Here is a 17,490-nt window from a genome sequence, read left to right as displayed (position 1 = left end):
GATTTCTCCTTTAGGGTGATAGGTTAATAATTTAAGTAGTTGTGTTTGAACCTTTAAAAGAAGAGTTAAACCAGGGATTCACATCTTTACTTATCAGGTCAAAAGACTTCTGTAATGTGATTATATTCTCACCTTGTAATGAAAGATAAAAGCAGTATCCCTGACATCTATCTCTAGAAGCTTCAAGAACATACAGTTTGTTGGATTCTTCCTCTTAAAAGTGGTATAATCATTTAAGCTTCAGGTTGAAAGAAACCTGAAATGTCATTCCTAGCACATATTTCTGTCATCATTTGTAAATAAAAATAAAAACCTTGACAAATTGGTTAAAATACATATCAGATTCTCTCAGGAGCAATTCCTTCACATTGAAGTATATAGTAACTTCAAATAAAATGTGCTACTTTTGACTTACAGCTTCTCTTTCTAAGTGGAATAAGCAGAGTGATGGTGCAATTATTTTTTCAATTAGAGAAACTTCAGTAACCATTGGCACCCTAGGCACATGTTCCAGGAAGAAAATATGAGAATCATTTGTTCCAAACCCGTTTTAGAATGATGGCTTATACTCTCTTCCCTACCCTCACCCCTTCAGATTTTGTGTAGTCTGACCAATATTTCTCTTCTTTTTTTGCTTGGAAATGTGTGTTAATACCTAAGATAATTTGTTATCTGTTTAGTGTTGAATCTCTCAGTATGATTTCAATGCATGTTTCTAAGACCCTCCATCCTCAGAAAAATTGCTTCTTATAGACGACTTCCTATCATGAATAAATTATATTCATCAGAATAAAAAGTTTTATGTTTAGAATAGCAAGAGAGATCACTGCCTTTTCTACTTCTGACTCACCATGTAACAGTGGTACTAGTAATTAAAATTTATAATCAGTATGTAAAATAAAACTAATAATAATAATAAGGGTAAAAGAAAACAACTGTATATGAAAAGGAAGTAAGGAAGATAGAATGTGTTTTTTGGATAAGGAAAGGTATGAAGGCCATTCTTTTGCTTGGTTTTGGGTTTTTGGTGTTTTTGTTGTTGTTTATTGGGTTTTGGGATTTTTTTGCTTTTTTGTTTTGGTAAGGGAGAAAAGGTAATTTTTTCCTAACTAAAATGATTGTTCCAGAATAAGAAAGCAAAAAAAAAAAAAAAAAAAAGGACAAAAGCTGAATGGATATAGAAAGGTACAGAAATTTGTAGAAAAGAAGTTTTATGTGTGAGTTCAAAGCTGGCTAAAATTGAATAGGTTTATTTATAAGTGTTTTTAAAAAGAGTTCAAAACTAGGATTTAATTTTCTGTCTGTTAAAAAGCACAAAAATTCTTAGATTATTGGTCTGCTTTTAATAAAAGATTATAAAAGGTTTATCTTTACCCTTAATGTAATCTGCCTAGGAAACAAAGATTCTGTGTCTTATGAAAATAGTTCCTCTGTAGTTGGTAGTGTTTGGTGATCATTTTACAATATATACAAATGTAGAATATGTGGCTATTGAACACTTGAAATATGACTAGTCTGAGATGGGCTGTAAGTGTAAAACATGCTAGATTTCAAAGATAAATTATAAAAAGAGAATGCACACTATCTCATTAATATAAAAAAATAAAATAAAATGGAACCAACCTTGAAAATTTCCTGAGCAGACAAGACCAGTTTAGTCATACAAGCAAAACTTAATTTAGCTTATTTTGCGAGACTAACTTGACCTGGGTCATTTCTTACTTGTGTCTCTGAAAAACCATAAGCAAAACTTAAACTGTTACCCAAAATTGAAATGAGGTAACAATTATCTGATTCCCTACCATTATCATGTAAGAAAATTCTAGGGACTTCCCTGGCAATCCAGTGGTTAGAACTCCATGCTTGCACCACAGGGGGCACATGTTTGATCCCTGGTTGGGCAACTAAGATCCCACATGTCGTGTGGCGTGGCCAAAAAAAATTTTTTTTAAAAGGAAAATTCTAATATTATAACCACTGTGAAGAATAAATAATCACTGCCTCCCTACTATATAAGATGCCTTGTAACAATATCCCCCTGAGCCTCATTCCATGTTTTAGTTTGAGTGTTCCCAGTTCAAGAACTGTCTTTTTGGTGTGTGCACAATAAACTTTTTACTATTAGTAATCTTTATTTTCCAGTGAAAACTAGGTAGTAGGCAATTGTGAACTATTATATATTAGCATTACATTGTGGGTTACCAAATTTATTAATACATAATTATAAAAACTTATAGTTTTTAGAGATATGTTTTTATAGTACAATTTTTAATGTGACAGGCCATTTTGTTAATAAACCCAAGTATTTTTTATCTCTCTGTAAAAATTTAAAAACCAAATTTAGCATATAATGTTTCAGTATATTATCTTAATTGGAAATGATTTAGATATTTAATGAATATCCATTATTTAGTTTAATAGTATAATCTTTGATCTTATTTAAAATTTTTTAATAATTATGCTTTGATTAGACATTAAACAGTTAACCATAATCTTATTTTTCTTGTTGACAAATTTTGTAACCTGTGAACCAGGAATCAGGTTCTCATCAGTCATCAGATCTGATGGCTGCTTGATCTTGGACTTCCCAGCCTCCAGAACTGTGAGAAATAAGTGTTTTTTGTTTAAGCCACCCAATCTGTAGTATTTTTGTTATAGCAGCTCAAATGAATGAAGACTAGCGCATCTGCATCACCTGGGCAGTTGTTAGAAATCAAAATTCTTGGGCCCCACTCCAGACCTACTGAATGGGGTCCAGTGCTCTATATTTGAAAAGATCCTTTGGGTGATTCTGATACATGCCAAATGATAGAACCACCTGCTAGCCAACTAATACTTTGAAGAACAAGCTTGAAAAAAAGGTTTAATATCATTTTGAAGCACCAAAAAGGTAGCTATGGTTTTTTAAATTATTAAGTTAGAGGGATTTCCTTTCAGATGTTATGAAATGGAGTGACTTTTATATAACTAAAATTTCATGAGAATCTCCAAAGTAATTATTAATTTTTGGACAAACACTTGGAAAATGTCAAAATGAAGTATCAAATGTGACTTCTTTATCCAAAACTGCTTACGAAGAATTAATCTCAATCTTGGGAAATCATATACATAATGGTAAACCAGTAAACAAAATAACAAATACCAATCCTTGGTTATACAAATGTGTAATTGCAAATTCACATGCATAAGTAATAATACAGAGATATGTTGTGTACACTTCACACAGTGGAATTATGACATTTCAATTGCCATGTGGAAAGATCTTTTGGACCTTTTGAATAAAATACGAGAGAAATTACAGACCCTTAATTTGAAATATATAAAGGCTTTGTTGTCTTTATATTGATTCACTTTGCTATAAAGCAGAAACTAACACACCATTGTAAGCAATTATGCTCCAATAAAGACATTTAAAAAAATAGTAATGGAGTGTAAAAAAATCAACAAAAATAAGAAGTGAAATTGATCTACATTTTGACACTGAGTAGTAAGTGACTTGTAATGAAAATGTCCAGGTCTTACTAAAGACAGTATTTCCTTGGGAGGAAGAAAAATACACTTAATGAAGAGAAATGAATTATATTAACAAGTTGGAAGAAGATTTAAATTTCACATTGGATTTGACAAAAGATACTGATATCAATGAAGAAAACATAAAACTCATAAATGTCACTTCAATGAAGCCATCAGTCACTTCCCAAGAAAACTTCAGATGCCCTAAATATTAAAGGAACTTGATTAAGGTTTCCCCAACTGAAAACAATGTAACAATTTGCATGATATTAGCGATATTTAATTTGAAGAGCAAAGGAAAGTTTCAGAACTATCAACAATAAAAGACACATTTCCATCAGATATGCTGAAGTAAAGACTGAATTATTTTTCTATTCTCTTTATAGAATATGATAATACAAAATCATTGTCATATGAAGAAGCAATCAAAGAGCATGCAGCCAAGAAATGTGGAAAGGAAACAGTATTATAGAGATGGGCCAGGGCGTTATTTAATTTTTAAAATATTATTTTTCTACATTTTGTGATGGTTGTAGCATTTATAAGCTTTTTAGAATCTTGTAATTTATTGTGGTTTTTCTCATTTTAATTAAATATTCACTTTTCTAACTAATTTTTCAAATGCACTGCCTCTCCAAACTTTATAACTTTCAGACCTCAGAAAATTTGGATCCATTCAATCCTATGAGCCTAGAACAATGCTCTAAGTATTAAGTAGTGCTTCTTTAAATGTTTTTGAATAAATGACTGTCATGTAAAAATATTCAAAATGGAGGAGATAAAAAACTAATTACAGGGCTTCTCTGGTGGCATAGTGGTTGAGAGTCTGCCTGCCGATACAGGGGACACGGGTTCATGCCCCGGTCCAGGAAGATCCCACATGCCGCGGAGCAGCTGGGCCCGTGAGCCATGGCTGCTGAGCCTGCGCGTCCGGAGCCTGTGCTCCACAACGGGAGAGGCCACAACAGTGAGAGGCCCGCGTACTGCAAAAAAAAAAAACAAAAAAAAAACCCCAACTAATTACAAAATTTATACATCTTAAAATTCATTTTGAGAGTTTAAAATCATTTAAAAATAGAGAATATAATACATAGAACTACTAATACCCATCACCCAAATTCAACAGTGGTTAAGACTTTCCACATTTTTTTTATTTTCTACATTTTTTTCCACTTTTTTCCTTTTCTTTCCTGCAGTATTTAAAAGTAAATCCCAGATATCCACATCATTTCATCCCTTCATTCCTCAATTTCTGCCTCTAACAAATGTGGACATTTTCTTACATAAACATTTACTTAACCAAATGTTAGGTTATTACATCTAATCTAATACGTTAAAAAAGTATTCAATGTTATTACCTAATAACCTCATCCATAGTCAAATCTTCCCAATTTTCTCAAAATTATCTTTTGCATTGGGTTTATTTGGATCACGATACAAAGTCAACACATTTCATTTTATTAAACCTTTTAAATCTCTTCTAATATATCACGTATTTTTTCTGTGTCATTAACATATTGCTGAACCAAAGTCAATTGTCCTGCACAATGTCTCATATTTTGGATTTGTCTGTCTTTCTCTTGTGTCTTTTAACTTGTTATTTTATCTGCCTTATTTCCTATAAATGGAAGTTAGCTTCAGAATAGTGGTTCTCAAACTTGAGCTGCATCAGAATCCCCCTGGAAGGTAAGTTAAAACAGGGGTCCCCAACACCCGGGCCACATACCAGTACCAGTCCACAGCCTGTTAGGAACTGGCCACACAGCAGGAGGTGAGCAGCGGGCAAGCAAGTGAAGCTTCATCTGCCGCTCCCCATTGCTCCCCATCATTCGAATTACTGCCTGAACCATCCCCTCCCCGACCCCAGTGTCCGTGGAAAAATTGTCTTCCACGAAACCGGTCCCTGGTGCCAAAAAGGTTGGGGACTGCTGTGTTAAAACACAGATTTTGGGTCCAGCTCCAAAGTGTCTGATTCAGGTGATCTGGGATGGAGGCCAATAATTTGCATTTCTAATAAGTTCCCAGGAGATGCAGTTACTTCTGATCTAACAGGCACACTTTGAGAACCACTGTTTCTAGACTTAGGTTTGATTCAATTCAAATTCTTTTTTCTTTTTTTCATGAGCTTGCTTCTTAAGTTATGCTGTATGCCTCACTTTGCATCATTTTGTATCACATCAGATGGCACACAGTGTCTGGTAATCACACTTTTAATGATGCTAAGAATGCCCAGTAGCTTCAGTAATGAATAACTGATATTTTAAAAAATAACTTGCTGAATTCAGTGAAGTTGCAGGATACAAAATCAATATATAGAAATCTGTTGCATTTCTACGCATTAATAATGAACTATCAGAAAGAGAAATTAAGAAAACAATCCCATTTACAATTGCATCGAAAAGAATAAAACAATTATGAATAGATTTAACCAAAGAGGTGAAATTCTCTGACCACAGAGTAAGCAAACTTTCTTTAAAAGTAAAGTTAAGCTTCCTATCTGCGAGAATTTTTCTAGGTCTGGAGTCGGCAGTTCTGTTCAGGTGTGAAATGTGGGAAAAGGAAAATGCCAATATATTTCCAAGAAGGTCTTTGCTAAGGACGGTCGCATGTTATCTCAAGAGGAATGAGTGGAATATATAACTAAGACAAGAATCTAATCTTGTCCCCATAAACCAACACCTGTGTTTTGAGGATAAGCAGGTATATATTTTCCATAGGGCATAAGTTGTGATTCTTTATCTTTGTATTTTTTAAGATCTAATTCGGATATTTTGGATTTACACGTGGAGTATGAAAATAATTGTTCCTGAAGGGGAGGCTTGTTTAGGGTGTGATCATCCCAAGTTTTATTGAGGTGGCACAGGTTTATGAGGCAATGACTGCCATGTGTTATGTGGGTTATTAGGAGGCCTCTAGTAATTATTATTGTCTGATTCTATATTATCACCCCAATACCCATATTCCCCCATTTGTTAAAAAGGACTATGTTTTTTTTAAACTTCCATCATTCTTTGGCAAAGACTAGTCTTTTGTTTTACTAATTTATTTATTTATTTTTGCTGTGTTGGGTCTTCGTTTCTGTGCGAGGGCTTTCTCTAGTTGTGGCAAGCGGGGGCCACTCTTCATCGCGGCGCGCGGGCCTTTCACTGTCGCGGCCTCTCTTGTTGCGGAGCACAGCCTCCAGACACGCAGGCTCAGTAGGTGTGGCTCATGGGCCTAGTTGCTCCACGGCATATGGGATCCTCCCAGACCAGGGCTCGAACCTGTGTCCCCTGCATTAGCAGGCAGATTCTCAACCACTGGTCCACCAGGGAAGCCCTAAAAAGGACTATTTTTACAGCAGTTATAGATTCACAGCAAAATTGAGAGGAAGGTACAGAGATTTCCCATATTCCCACTTCCCTTTACACATGCATAGTTTCTCTGTTATCAGCATCACTGACCAGAGTGGTACATATGTTACAATTGATGAACCTAAACTGATGAATTATAATTACCCAAAGTCCATAGTTTATATTAAGTTTCACTCATGGTATTGTACATTTACGGATTTGTACAAATGTATAATGACATGTATGCACCACTATAGTATCATACATAGTATTTTCATTGCCCTAAAAATCTTCTGTGCTCCATCTATTCATCTCTCCCCACCCCCTAAACTCTGGCAACCACTGATCTTTTTACTGCGCCTAGTTTTGCCTTTTCTAGAATGTCATATAGTTGAAAACATACAATATATAGTCTTTTCCATTGGCTTCTTTCACTTAGCAACTTGTATTTCAGGTTCTTCTGTGTCTTTTCATGGCTTGACAGCTCGTTTCTTTTAGTATTTAATATTATTCCATTATCTGGTCAACCACAGTTTATTTACCCACTCACCTACTGAAGCACGTCTTGGTTCCAGGTTTTGGCAATTATGAATAAAGCTGCTAGAAACATTAATGTGCAGGTTTTGTGTAGAGATAAAATTTTAATTCCTTGGGTAAATACCAAGGAGCACAATTGCTGGATCATACGATGAATATGTTTAGTTTCGGAAGAAAAAGCAAAACTACCTTCCAAAGTGGCAGTACTGTTTTGCATCCTACCAGCAATGCATGAAGGTTTCTGTTGCTTCACATCCTCTCCAGCATTTAGTGTTGTCAGTGTTCCAGATTTTGACCATTTTAATAGGTGTGTAGTGATACTATTGCTTTAATTTGCATTTCCCCAATGATATACGATGTGGAGCATCTTTTCATATGCCTGTTTGCCATCTGTATATCTCCTTAGGTGAGGTGTCTCTTAAGGTCTCTGGCCCATATTTTAATCAGGTTGTTTTCTTATTGTTGAGCTTCAGTGTTCTTTGTAGGTTTTGGATAACTGTCCTTTTACAGATGTGTCTTTTGCAAAGATTTTCTTTCAGTCTGTGGCTTATCTTCACTCCCCAGTATTTTAAGACCAAAGCCTTTGTAGTAAAAGGAAAACTACAGTCTGAAGTGCCAACTCTGTAGAGAACCTTTCTTAGATGCTGTGAAGGAAAAGGTGGAAGGCTATATGTTGATTCCTATCTCAGTCTAGCTTGAAGGAAAATGCATATTAACATGAAAAGAAAAGTAGAGAGCAATTGTGGTGTTTAATTCTGTGTCCAGTGCCGTTGGCTATTAAGGGCTCACAGTGGAGGGAAAGATTGAAGTTGACTGAGGTAGAAGTGGGAATCTTTGTGGAAATTGAACTTAATCTGATTGACCTTGAAAGCTAGTTAGTTCTTCAACAGTGAGATAGGTGAGAAATGACACTCCATCTGAGAAACATAATTCAGTGTTACAAAACTTTCAGTTTATATCATAGAAGAAAAAGACTTTGATTATGCTCTAGATTTAGATCCTGAATATTCTCAGATCTGTGATGGGTTTTCTTTACCTTGAGTGACTAGGACCATAAATCCTTTGTGGTTCCATAGTGGTACTTTTAGTAGCAGATGGCTTGCTCCTGTGTCTCACATCATATCTAAAAAGAATAGATTAGCCCAGCATATTTGCATCCAGATAAGTGTATTATAACACTTTAAAATATTGCACATGCCATTTAAAAAGCATATATAGTATATTTTTCAAACTTAGGGAATATTTTCCCTATATTTGATTAGGTAATTCCACCTTGTTAATGATCTGAACTATAAAAATATGCCTTTTTTTCACTTTTAATGTCAGTGACCTATTCTAGTTTTGTTATCCCTCCTCTGACTATGTAGTAATAATATATTAGTGCAATCCTCAAAGCATGCAACACATATGTTATCATTGTATGGAGGCATTTTTGAACGCTGATGATTTAAAATTTCCCATTTTAAATGCTTTCAAAAGCATTAGACTATGTTGATAGATTTGAAGATAGCTGCTCTTGTTTACAGAATTGTTTTCTATTTAGCTGGGGCCACCTGGGTATCTAAGTCATCATATGTGAAATTTGGGTTATTAATTTGACCTTGTAATGATTGATTTCTGTACTAGTCCAGGCTCCATTGCAAATGATCTAAATTCAGATTTAAGCAAAAATATAAAGTGGGGAGATGGAGAGGATATAGTATCACACAGCTGAAAGGTCCATGGGTTAATTTAATTTCAGGCACAGTTGAATCTAGATGCTCAAATGATGTTATCAGGTCTATTTCTATTCTGCTTAGCTCTGCTGCCCACAGGATTGGCACTTTGACCTGGCAAAGCAGGGGCTGATTCTGAAAGGAACAGGTGCTGGGCTAACAAACAAGTAAAAGCTACCACAGCAGGACCAATGGTTGGTCTTGGACACAATTACCAAAGTTTGTGAAAACTGTCTTGGTTGGCATTCATCTTCTCTTGTACATTACAAAGCACTAAGCTTAACAAATGGCTAGGAGGAAACCTAGTTGCTTTTTTCTAAACCAAAATCAGATGCCATCTTTCAACTCATAGACAAATTATAAACTGATTTTAAAGCATGTTTTCCTAGCAGTCCTAGTATCAGTATTTTCTATAGTCCTTGTTGGGCAAATCAATTAAATATACCTACCCCTCAGTTTCCTTATCTGTTTCAAGAATACTAATGCAGTTAGACTGACTAAGCTCTGAGGTCATTTCTAGTTCAAAGAATATGTGATTTAGTGATTCTTTTACAAAACTGAGTACAGGTTGGTTTTTTTTTTGGAATATGTATATTGAATGGAAACAGTAATTGCTCTCAAAAAGCTAAATTCAATAAATCTGCAGTCATAGAAATGTACTCTGTGGCTATTAAGCACTTGAAATGTGACTGATGTGACTGAGAAAATGAATTTTTAATTTGATTTCATTTAAGCTAATTTTGATTTAAATTAAAATAGCCACAGCTCTAGAATTATCAACTTATTTAAACCAGATTTTTGAGAAATGATTGACATTAAAAATAAAACAAAATTTATAAGCTTGTGCAAGGAATTTCAAAGCAGCAATTTCCCATTTTCTTTTCAGTCCCCTGCACATAGCTATTCAAGCTACGACTCGGGCAAAAATGAGAGTGTAGACCGAGGTGCTGAGGACCTGTCCCTAAACAGGGGAGATGAGGATGAAGATGACCACGATGACCACGAAGATTCTGAGAAAGTTAACGAGACAGATGGCGTTGAGGCCGAGCGGCTGAAAGCTTTTAATGTGAGTCCTGCCACCCTACCATTATGGCTGAATTTTTACCACTTCACTTTCATGTTGTTGCTTGTTGGTAACTGTGGCTACTTTAGAGACATGTTTGTTTAATTTACAGAAGGATTTAAAAAGTACATGAAACACTCTTAGCCAACCAGACACCAGAATGGCTGTGTTTTGTTTAGAATTTTAAAGCCAAACGTGAGCTGAAAACTGCACTTGTGCTGTGTGAGTATGCATGTTTACCTAGTGGATGAAGGGAGCCTCAGCTTATCCCTCGGAAGCGTCTGCCCGTCATCCGTTATTTTCTTTGCTTTCCCAGCTTATCTAATTATGCATGAAAAAAGAGTCAATTGTTTGTTTTCCGAGATTAGTATACTGTGCAGTGTAGCAATGTAAACAGTCACATTATTAATAGAGAATTTTATGGGGTGCTCAATCGTCACAGTCTACTGTTATTTCTTGATTTTTTTCTACGCAATAGTCTATACTTTTCTGTCTGTCTGTCTGTCTGCCTTTCTCTCTCTCTTTCTCTCTCTGTTTTTTAACCCAACCATTTAGAAAGTCTGTAAAGGGTGTTTGCTTAAAATTTCTGGCTTTCCATTGCAAAGTTCTCCAGTGCATAAACCAGACAAGACTATTTTCCTATCAGTAATCAAGACAGGAAGCTAGGAACAGCAGAGAGCAGCCCTCCAAACCCTTCTCCTCTGTCTCCCTCTTGCCAACAGATGTTTGTCAGGCTGTTTGTAGATGAAAACTTGGACCGAATGGTCCCAATCTCTAAGCAGCCCAAAGAAAAGATCCAGGCTATCATTGACTCATGCAGGCGACAATTCCCTGAGTATCAAGAGCGTGCCCGAAAACGCATACGTACTTACCTCAAGTCCTGCAGGCGGATGAAAAGAAGTGGTTTTGAGATGGTGAGTTTTGAATTAAAACACAGCCCTAGATTCCATCCAAATCCCACATGTAACCATGACACAATTTTTTTTTTCATCTTAGTGTCTTTTTAATTTTTTCCATAACGTCAGGTCCAAGGGGTTTTTGTTTGCCTGTTTGTTTTTTCTCCTTTTCATCTTCCTGAAGTATTTATCCCCTTTGTTGATTCAATAAGACATACCTTGTGAGACCAGTGCTCACAAGCCTAGGTACCATGTCCTAGGAAATGAGGGTCATGTGAGTGAACAGCAGTGAGAGCCAGCATCTCATTCTTGTGTGTTTCCTTTCTGTTACTGCTAAAGCAGATCTAAGGTTATTCAAGTCTTGAACTGAAGCACCAGTGGTTGCTTTAGACGGCCTGTGAGAATGGCTTTCTCTGGGACAAAAGGAAATGGATGGATCCATCTAAGTAATACTATTTTCATACCAACAGTTAACAAATAGCAGGCCTTGAAAATAAAGGTCAGGGAATGAAAATCCTTGTGTGAAAAATAAGGCTTTTGTGTACTCGGTATATTTGTGTACTTGTCTTGTGGATGGTTAACATGAGCGTTTAGATTCAGCTGGGCTTTTTATAGATGGATGATATTATGCCAGTGTTAGATATTTATGGGTGGAAATTAGACAGTGTTATTTGACCTTTATTCTATCTTACCTTGATGGAATTGTTATACTAGAAGTCGTTTTTACAATGTATTTTAAAACTTTCTTTATATTTTTATGTATTTGAGTGGACATGTATTAGAAATTTTCTGAAACTGTTTTCATTGTACTTTTGAGAAGGCTCCATAAAAACCAAGACTCTTCGTGCTTATGATCAGTGCCTCCAATTTATTAGGTGTGATGGAACAGGAGTTGGTATAGATATAGGAGAGGTTTCAGAGTATGCCAATAGGAGAAATAGTTTTCCAGATATAAATGAAATGAATAACAAGTAATACCTCCTATATTATCTATTTTTCTACAATGGCTTCTAAAAATATCTTTGATATTTTTAAAAGAAAAACGACTGTTTCTTATAGAGAGGCAGTCTGCCAAGATGGTCACTAACACAAGGCTCGGTCCCTGGAGAGCTTGGTCTGGAGTTCTGGGTCCACCGGTTTGTAGCTATGTGACCCAGGCAAGGTGCTTCAACTTTCTGAGCTCAGGTCCCTCCTCTGGAAATGAGAGTAATTCCTAATTTATAGTGCTGACAGGATTATATAAATTGTCATGTAAAGCTCGACAAGTCATTTTTGACACATAGTAACCACTCAGTAAATCTGAACTCTGAAAATATAATCAACCAAATATTATTTAATCCATCGTCTGAAAAAAGCTACCCAAAATATTTGTATTATAAAATCACAGAGCACTACATTTAAGAATTTGCTTACTTCTTAGAATAACTATATTGAAGTTGGAGTTTGTTGTACCTAAATTACTTTAAAATAAAATAGCATAGCTGTGCCTGATGAAATTAAATTATGACAGTTGAGGTGGTATGGTATGAGAGAGGAGAGATTGCTTGAAGAAAATACAGCTACTTCCCCCATTATTGAATTCTTTAAAAGTTATTGTCACCCAATAGGAGAAAGATGACAGACAAAAAGGATATCTAACCAGGAATAAAAGCCCAGAATCCTGACTTTGACATCGGTTCATCATCAAATTGGCAGTTGTTGTAAAATTCCAGTAGAAACTAAGTATGTCTCATTCAGTGCACAATGCACAATATATACTTTCCTCTTTCAGTAACAATAAAGATAATAATGTTATATACCATGATTTTATTTTACTAGCATCTGGCACTACTATTTCTTCTAAATCTTTTAATGTTATTTAGAGTTTCTTTTCTTTGGCAAAATTTATCTTATTTTCCATTTATTAATAATTCTTTAAAAGAAAAAAATCATTGTCATGTAGAATTCTTAATTTCTCAAAGATGTATTTGAGATAATCACAGGTTTTTTATTAGTTATATTTATTTACCAAATATGAACATCTATTTGATGTAAACTTTGTGCTATGCATAGAGAAAGACAAAAAGTTAATATAAAATCAAGATTAGTTAGGTTTACAAACTAATCTTGAAGGAAATAATGCTGTAAAGAAATGCTATTGTATTTCATATTTAATAATTTTCATTTGTTCATTTTTTATTCACTTATTCAATATATGTATAATGTGCATAACATCATGCAAAGTAATGAGAAATACAAAAGATGCCTGACTTGTTAATTAAGAAAAGTTAACATGTTCCCTGATCATCATGATTCTTTGAGATTACAAGTTGTGGGAAGTGAAGTGCTTAAGTAATAATATAAGGCCTAATATAAAGAAATGTTAAATGAACAACACAGATGAAAATTGATATTGTAGTTTAGCCCATTTTTAAAAAATACATTGCTCAGTAATGCACTATTGGAATAAAAATTAAATCTGCCATCTAGTTAACACTTGGAATTTTGATTGGCTTTATGTATCACTTCATTGTCATGCAGCATGTCATCATTTTGAACACTCATCCTTACCTTGAACAAATAGGAAAAGGCATGACTAGGGCAGATAGTAATTAACTAAATATTGTACATTAATATTTTTTTGCCTTTATAATTTAAAACCTTAAAATAAGATAATATCCATGGTTTTAAAAAATTGAAACATTAAAAAATATTTTCTTATATTGTTTTTGCTGTAGGTAGACATGAAGAAAATGTATCATTTTTAATATATGATTATCTTTACATGCCAATTATTTTGTAGCACTTAGTAAGTCAACAAAGCAACCTAGAGAAGTTTTTAATATATTTGTAAAGTAGAACTGTAGGAGTATTTGATAGGGGACTCCGTATTATAAAATGAAAGTGGCATTCAGCAAGTTTAGCTCATCCAGTTACTTAGGATCTCTAATCCAGCAGACTCTTTAAGTAAAGCAAAACGCAAAATATTGAATTATGTGTTCCCTACTGACTTTGATTAAGAAATTCAAAGGGATATTCCCATAGAAGTGGTTTATCACAACTTATATTAGTATTATACTTGACAGTGTTGACATTCACTCTAATTTTCTGCTGCTAATACAAAGTCTATTCATGTTTAATTAGTCTACACTATCCCTTAAGAATTTACAACACAAGTACTTTTCATTGACTTCACTGAATGCATACAAATATTAGAGTATATATTTATGCATTCTTATTTCACTGAAATTATTAAGACCCCAAAGGTCTTAATTGCTGAAGTAGCCGAAATGTTTATGTCATTGCTCCAGTCTCTATAATGCATGAAGTTAAATAACCATATTATGATACTTTGCTACACACTTTCACTAATTCAGTGTTCCCAATCATCTCAAATCATAAATTCTTCAGTGTTGACCATAAAAGGATATGTTTTATGAAAAATAAATCCAGTAAGTTTGATACAGAGTACTGTCTTAGTTTTCATTAGATTTTAAGAACCAATGAGTTAAGCAGCCCTTGTATTAATCCTTAGACAAATATATCAAATCATTATTGATTCTATTATGCAGCTTTGACTCTCAAATTACTTCAGCTAATTTTCTGAAGAATATTTGTTGATTGTTTCAGAAAAGAAATGTATTTCTCCAAGGTGCCCTGATCTTAAATTCAAGAACACCTATAATAGATAAAGCCATAAAAAGAAAGCTTTATAAACAAGGTGAGGTTACCCCATACCTAAGTATTATTTGTGTTATGTGATGTGATTCTCTTTTTATTTTCTGAGTTTGCATTGTTTAGAGATTCTTTCACCATGCTGCATATATTTAGATGTATTTTTATAGAACTCAAATGAAAATATTTGGGGGAGATAGTCTAAGAGACTTTCTGTCCATCCTTCCTCCTGTATCTCATATCTTGACACTATATCAAGTTAGATCAAGTGGCCTAGATATTTGAATTCAATAAACTCAGCCACTTGAAAAATTACCTATTAATTTGCTTTTTAATATTATTTATTTGACTATATTTGTTTGAAGAATTAAATCTCATGCTTTTTTTTTTTTTTTTTGCGGTATGCGGGCCTCTCGCTGTTGTGGCCTCTCCCGTGGCGGAGCACAGGCTCCGGACGCGCAGGCTCAGCGGCCATGGCTCACGGGCCCAGCCGCGCGGCATGTGGGATCTTCCCGGACCGGGGCACGAACCCGTGTCCCCTGCATTGGCAGGCAACTCTCAACCACTGCGCCACCAGGGAAGCCCCCTCATGCTATTTTTTGTAAAATTTGCCAGGGACATTGTCCACTAGGCTTCTTAATGTCCACTATAAATGATCTCATTTCGGAACCCTCTTTTAGCATGTAATGAAAAAAAATGTGTTTCTTCTTCAGAAATAGAGTGCTTTTATGTTTTCTCATCATTAACTTACTACGTTCACTTTTGTGGCTGTCAGGAAGTTTAGAGCCAAAAAACTTTCTAAGGTCCCAATTATCTGTTTTTTTAATTTGTTTTAGCTTACATATTTCCTTGGTAGCTCTGATATCTATTTGGGGGGAAAAGAGATATAAATTTAAAAACAAATGTGTAAATAATCTAATTATGGAAACACCATACTTTCATACCACCTTCTAAGTTTTGGGTTTTTTTTTTTTGCGGTACGCGGGCCTCTCACTGTTGGGGCCTCTCCCTTTGCGGAGCACAGGCTCCAGACGCACAGGCTCAGCGGCCATGGCTCACGGGCCCAGCCGCTCCGCGGCATGTGGGATCTTCCCGGACCGGGGCACGAACCCATGTCCCCTGCATCAGCAGGCGGACTCTCAACCACTGCGCCACCAGGGAAGCCCCTAAGATCTTTATTCGTAGTATTTCTTTTTAATTACATCCTATAATACCCTCCTCAGTAATTTTGATATCTGACCTTCTTATTTCACAGTTCTTTCATTAGAAAATAAATGGTTAATGTTTAGGAAATGGTACATTTTTGAGGGAATTTGACTACTTAACATCCTTTGCCTCTACTTGTCTGATGCAGACTAAAGTAGAGAGATCAGAATTCGTCTTCAATTCACAGCTTTCATAGATATCATAGGCATTGCAAAAGCTACAGTGACACTATTCATTCTTTAGCAAATAGAGCTATTATAAAAAATGAATTAAAGTGCTTCTTTAAACTAAAAATGTGAGCGGAAATATACTGAGCCCTTCATACAAGATCTTGGTTTAAAACTTTATACCTGCGCAACCATTATTATTCACAATATTCTTCATGCATCGTGAGCACAACTGTACAGGTTTCTCTCTTTGTGACCAGTTAACTTAATTGATGCTAATTAGTTTGAATTCCCCACCTGCCATTTGTACGAATTTTTGCCCTCTCTTTTATAAATGTCATCTACCATCCCCCAGGATACGTTCATACCATCCTCTAAGTTCTTTATTCATAGTATTTCTTTTTAATTACATCCTATAATACCTTTCTTAATAATTTTGATAGCTAATCTGCACTCACATTTCTTTAGCTTTCTCAGTTTCAGTGGTCTGTATCACTCTAGCCATTATTAGCATAGATATTTCTTAGTCTTTACTTTCACTCAAAGAGCTTGCACAAGCTATATTAAAATTTTTCACAATCACCTACAATTTTTCAAGTATCCCCTGCTGCCTTTACAGAGGAAGTGTCCTGGTCTTACTGCTCTGGATAACGCTTCACTTCTGCTCCCCTGTCATTTCACCTCCTTCAGAACATGGCTTCTTCGACCATCCCAATGGTCATATTTTCAGTTTTCCCTTTTCACTGAGTTTTCCCTTTTCTTCTCTTCTGCCTTATAAAAAGTGTCCAAATTCAAAAAAAAAATTAACCTCATAACTTCTGTAATCTTTCTTTGAGGACTCAATGCATCCATCTTTCTTTGCCATGTTTACTGAAATATTTTATACTCACAGATTACACCTGTTACCACCAACGCCCACCAAATCCCTTAAATTCAGACTCTGGTTCTTACCACTATATTGAATTAGTTCTTATGAAGATCACATGACTACCTTTGCACCAAATCCAAAAATTGCATCCTCAACTATAAATCACCCCATTTTCTTAAGATTCTATTTTCTATTTCTATTCATGTACCTTTTTCTTGATTTGGGGCTTTTCTTAAGATTCTTTGCTTGGCCATGTACCGCATATTACCCTCTCCACAGCTGCAGAGGTCTACTCCTGTATACAGTACTCTTAGATCCCAGTCATATACAAAGCCTTGGTATTTCATTCCACATTCTAGTCAGATGCTAGGCAAATGTGTTGTTATATCCTCACTGAATTCTCTGCATTCTCTATCACCCATTCTCTCCACTGATCTTCCACCTCATCTACCAAATCAACAGTAAATTCCTCTTGACTTATCTATTTCCAGCAATCGCACCACTGTTGTCATGTACACCAGTGTTCATAAACTTGGAAA

General features: G+C 35.1%; 1 protein-coding gene across 1 annotated transcript in view; it reads left to right on the top strand.

The window, feature by feature from the left end:
- NOL4 (nucleolar protein 4) overlaps window positions 1-17,490 on the top strand; it is a 292,288-nt gene that overhangs the window by 171,663 nt on the left and 103,135 nt on the right. Inside the window, exons 6-7 of the mRNA XM_089895063.1 lie at window positions 9,984-10,163; window positions 10,883-11,074. Coding sequence (XP_089751189.1) covers window positions 9,984-10,163; window positions 10,883-11,074 — 372 coding nt within the window. The remainder of the gene's footprint in view (window positions 1-9,983; window positions 10,164-10,882; window positions 11,075-17,490) is intronic.

Source organism: Delphinapterus leucas, chromosome 14 (genome assembly GCF_059928025.1).
Source record: "Delphinapterus leucas isolate spDelLeu-1000000601 "Yukka" chromosome 14, BTC_Dleu_Yukka2, whole genome shotgun sequence".
Classification (NCBI taxonomy): domain Eukaryota; kingdom Metazoa; phylum Chordata; class Mammalia; order Artiodactyla; family Monodontidae; genus Delphinapterus; species Delphinapterus leucas.
The sequence above is the reverse complement of the archived record's forward strand: the minus strand, read 5'-3'. Positions and strand labels throughout refer to the sequence as shown.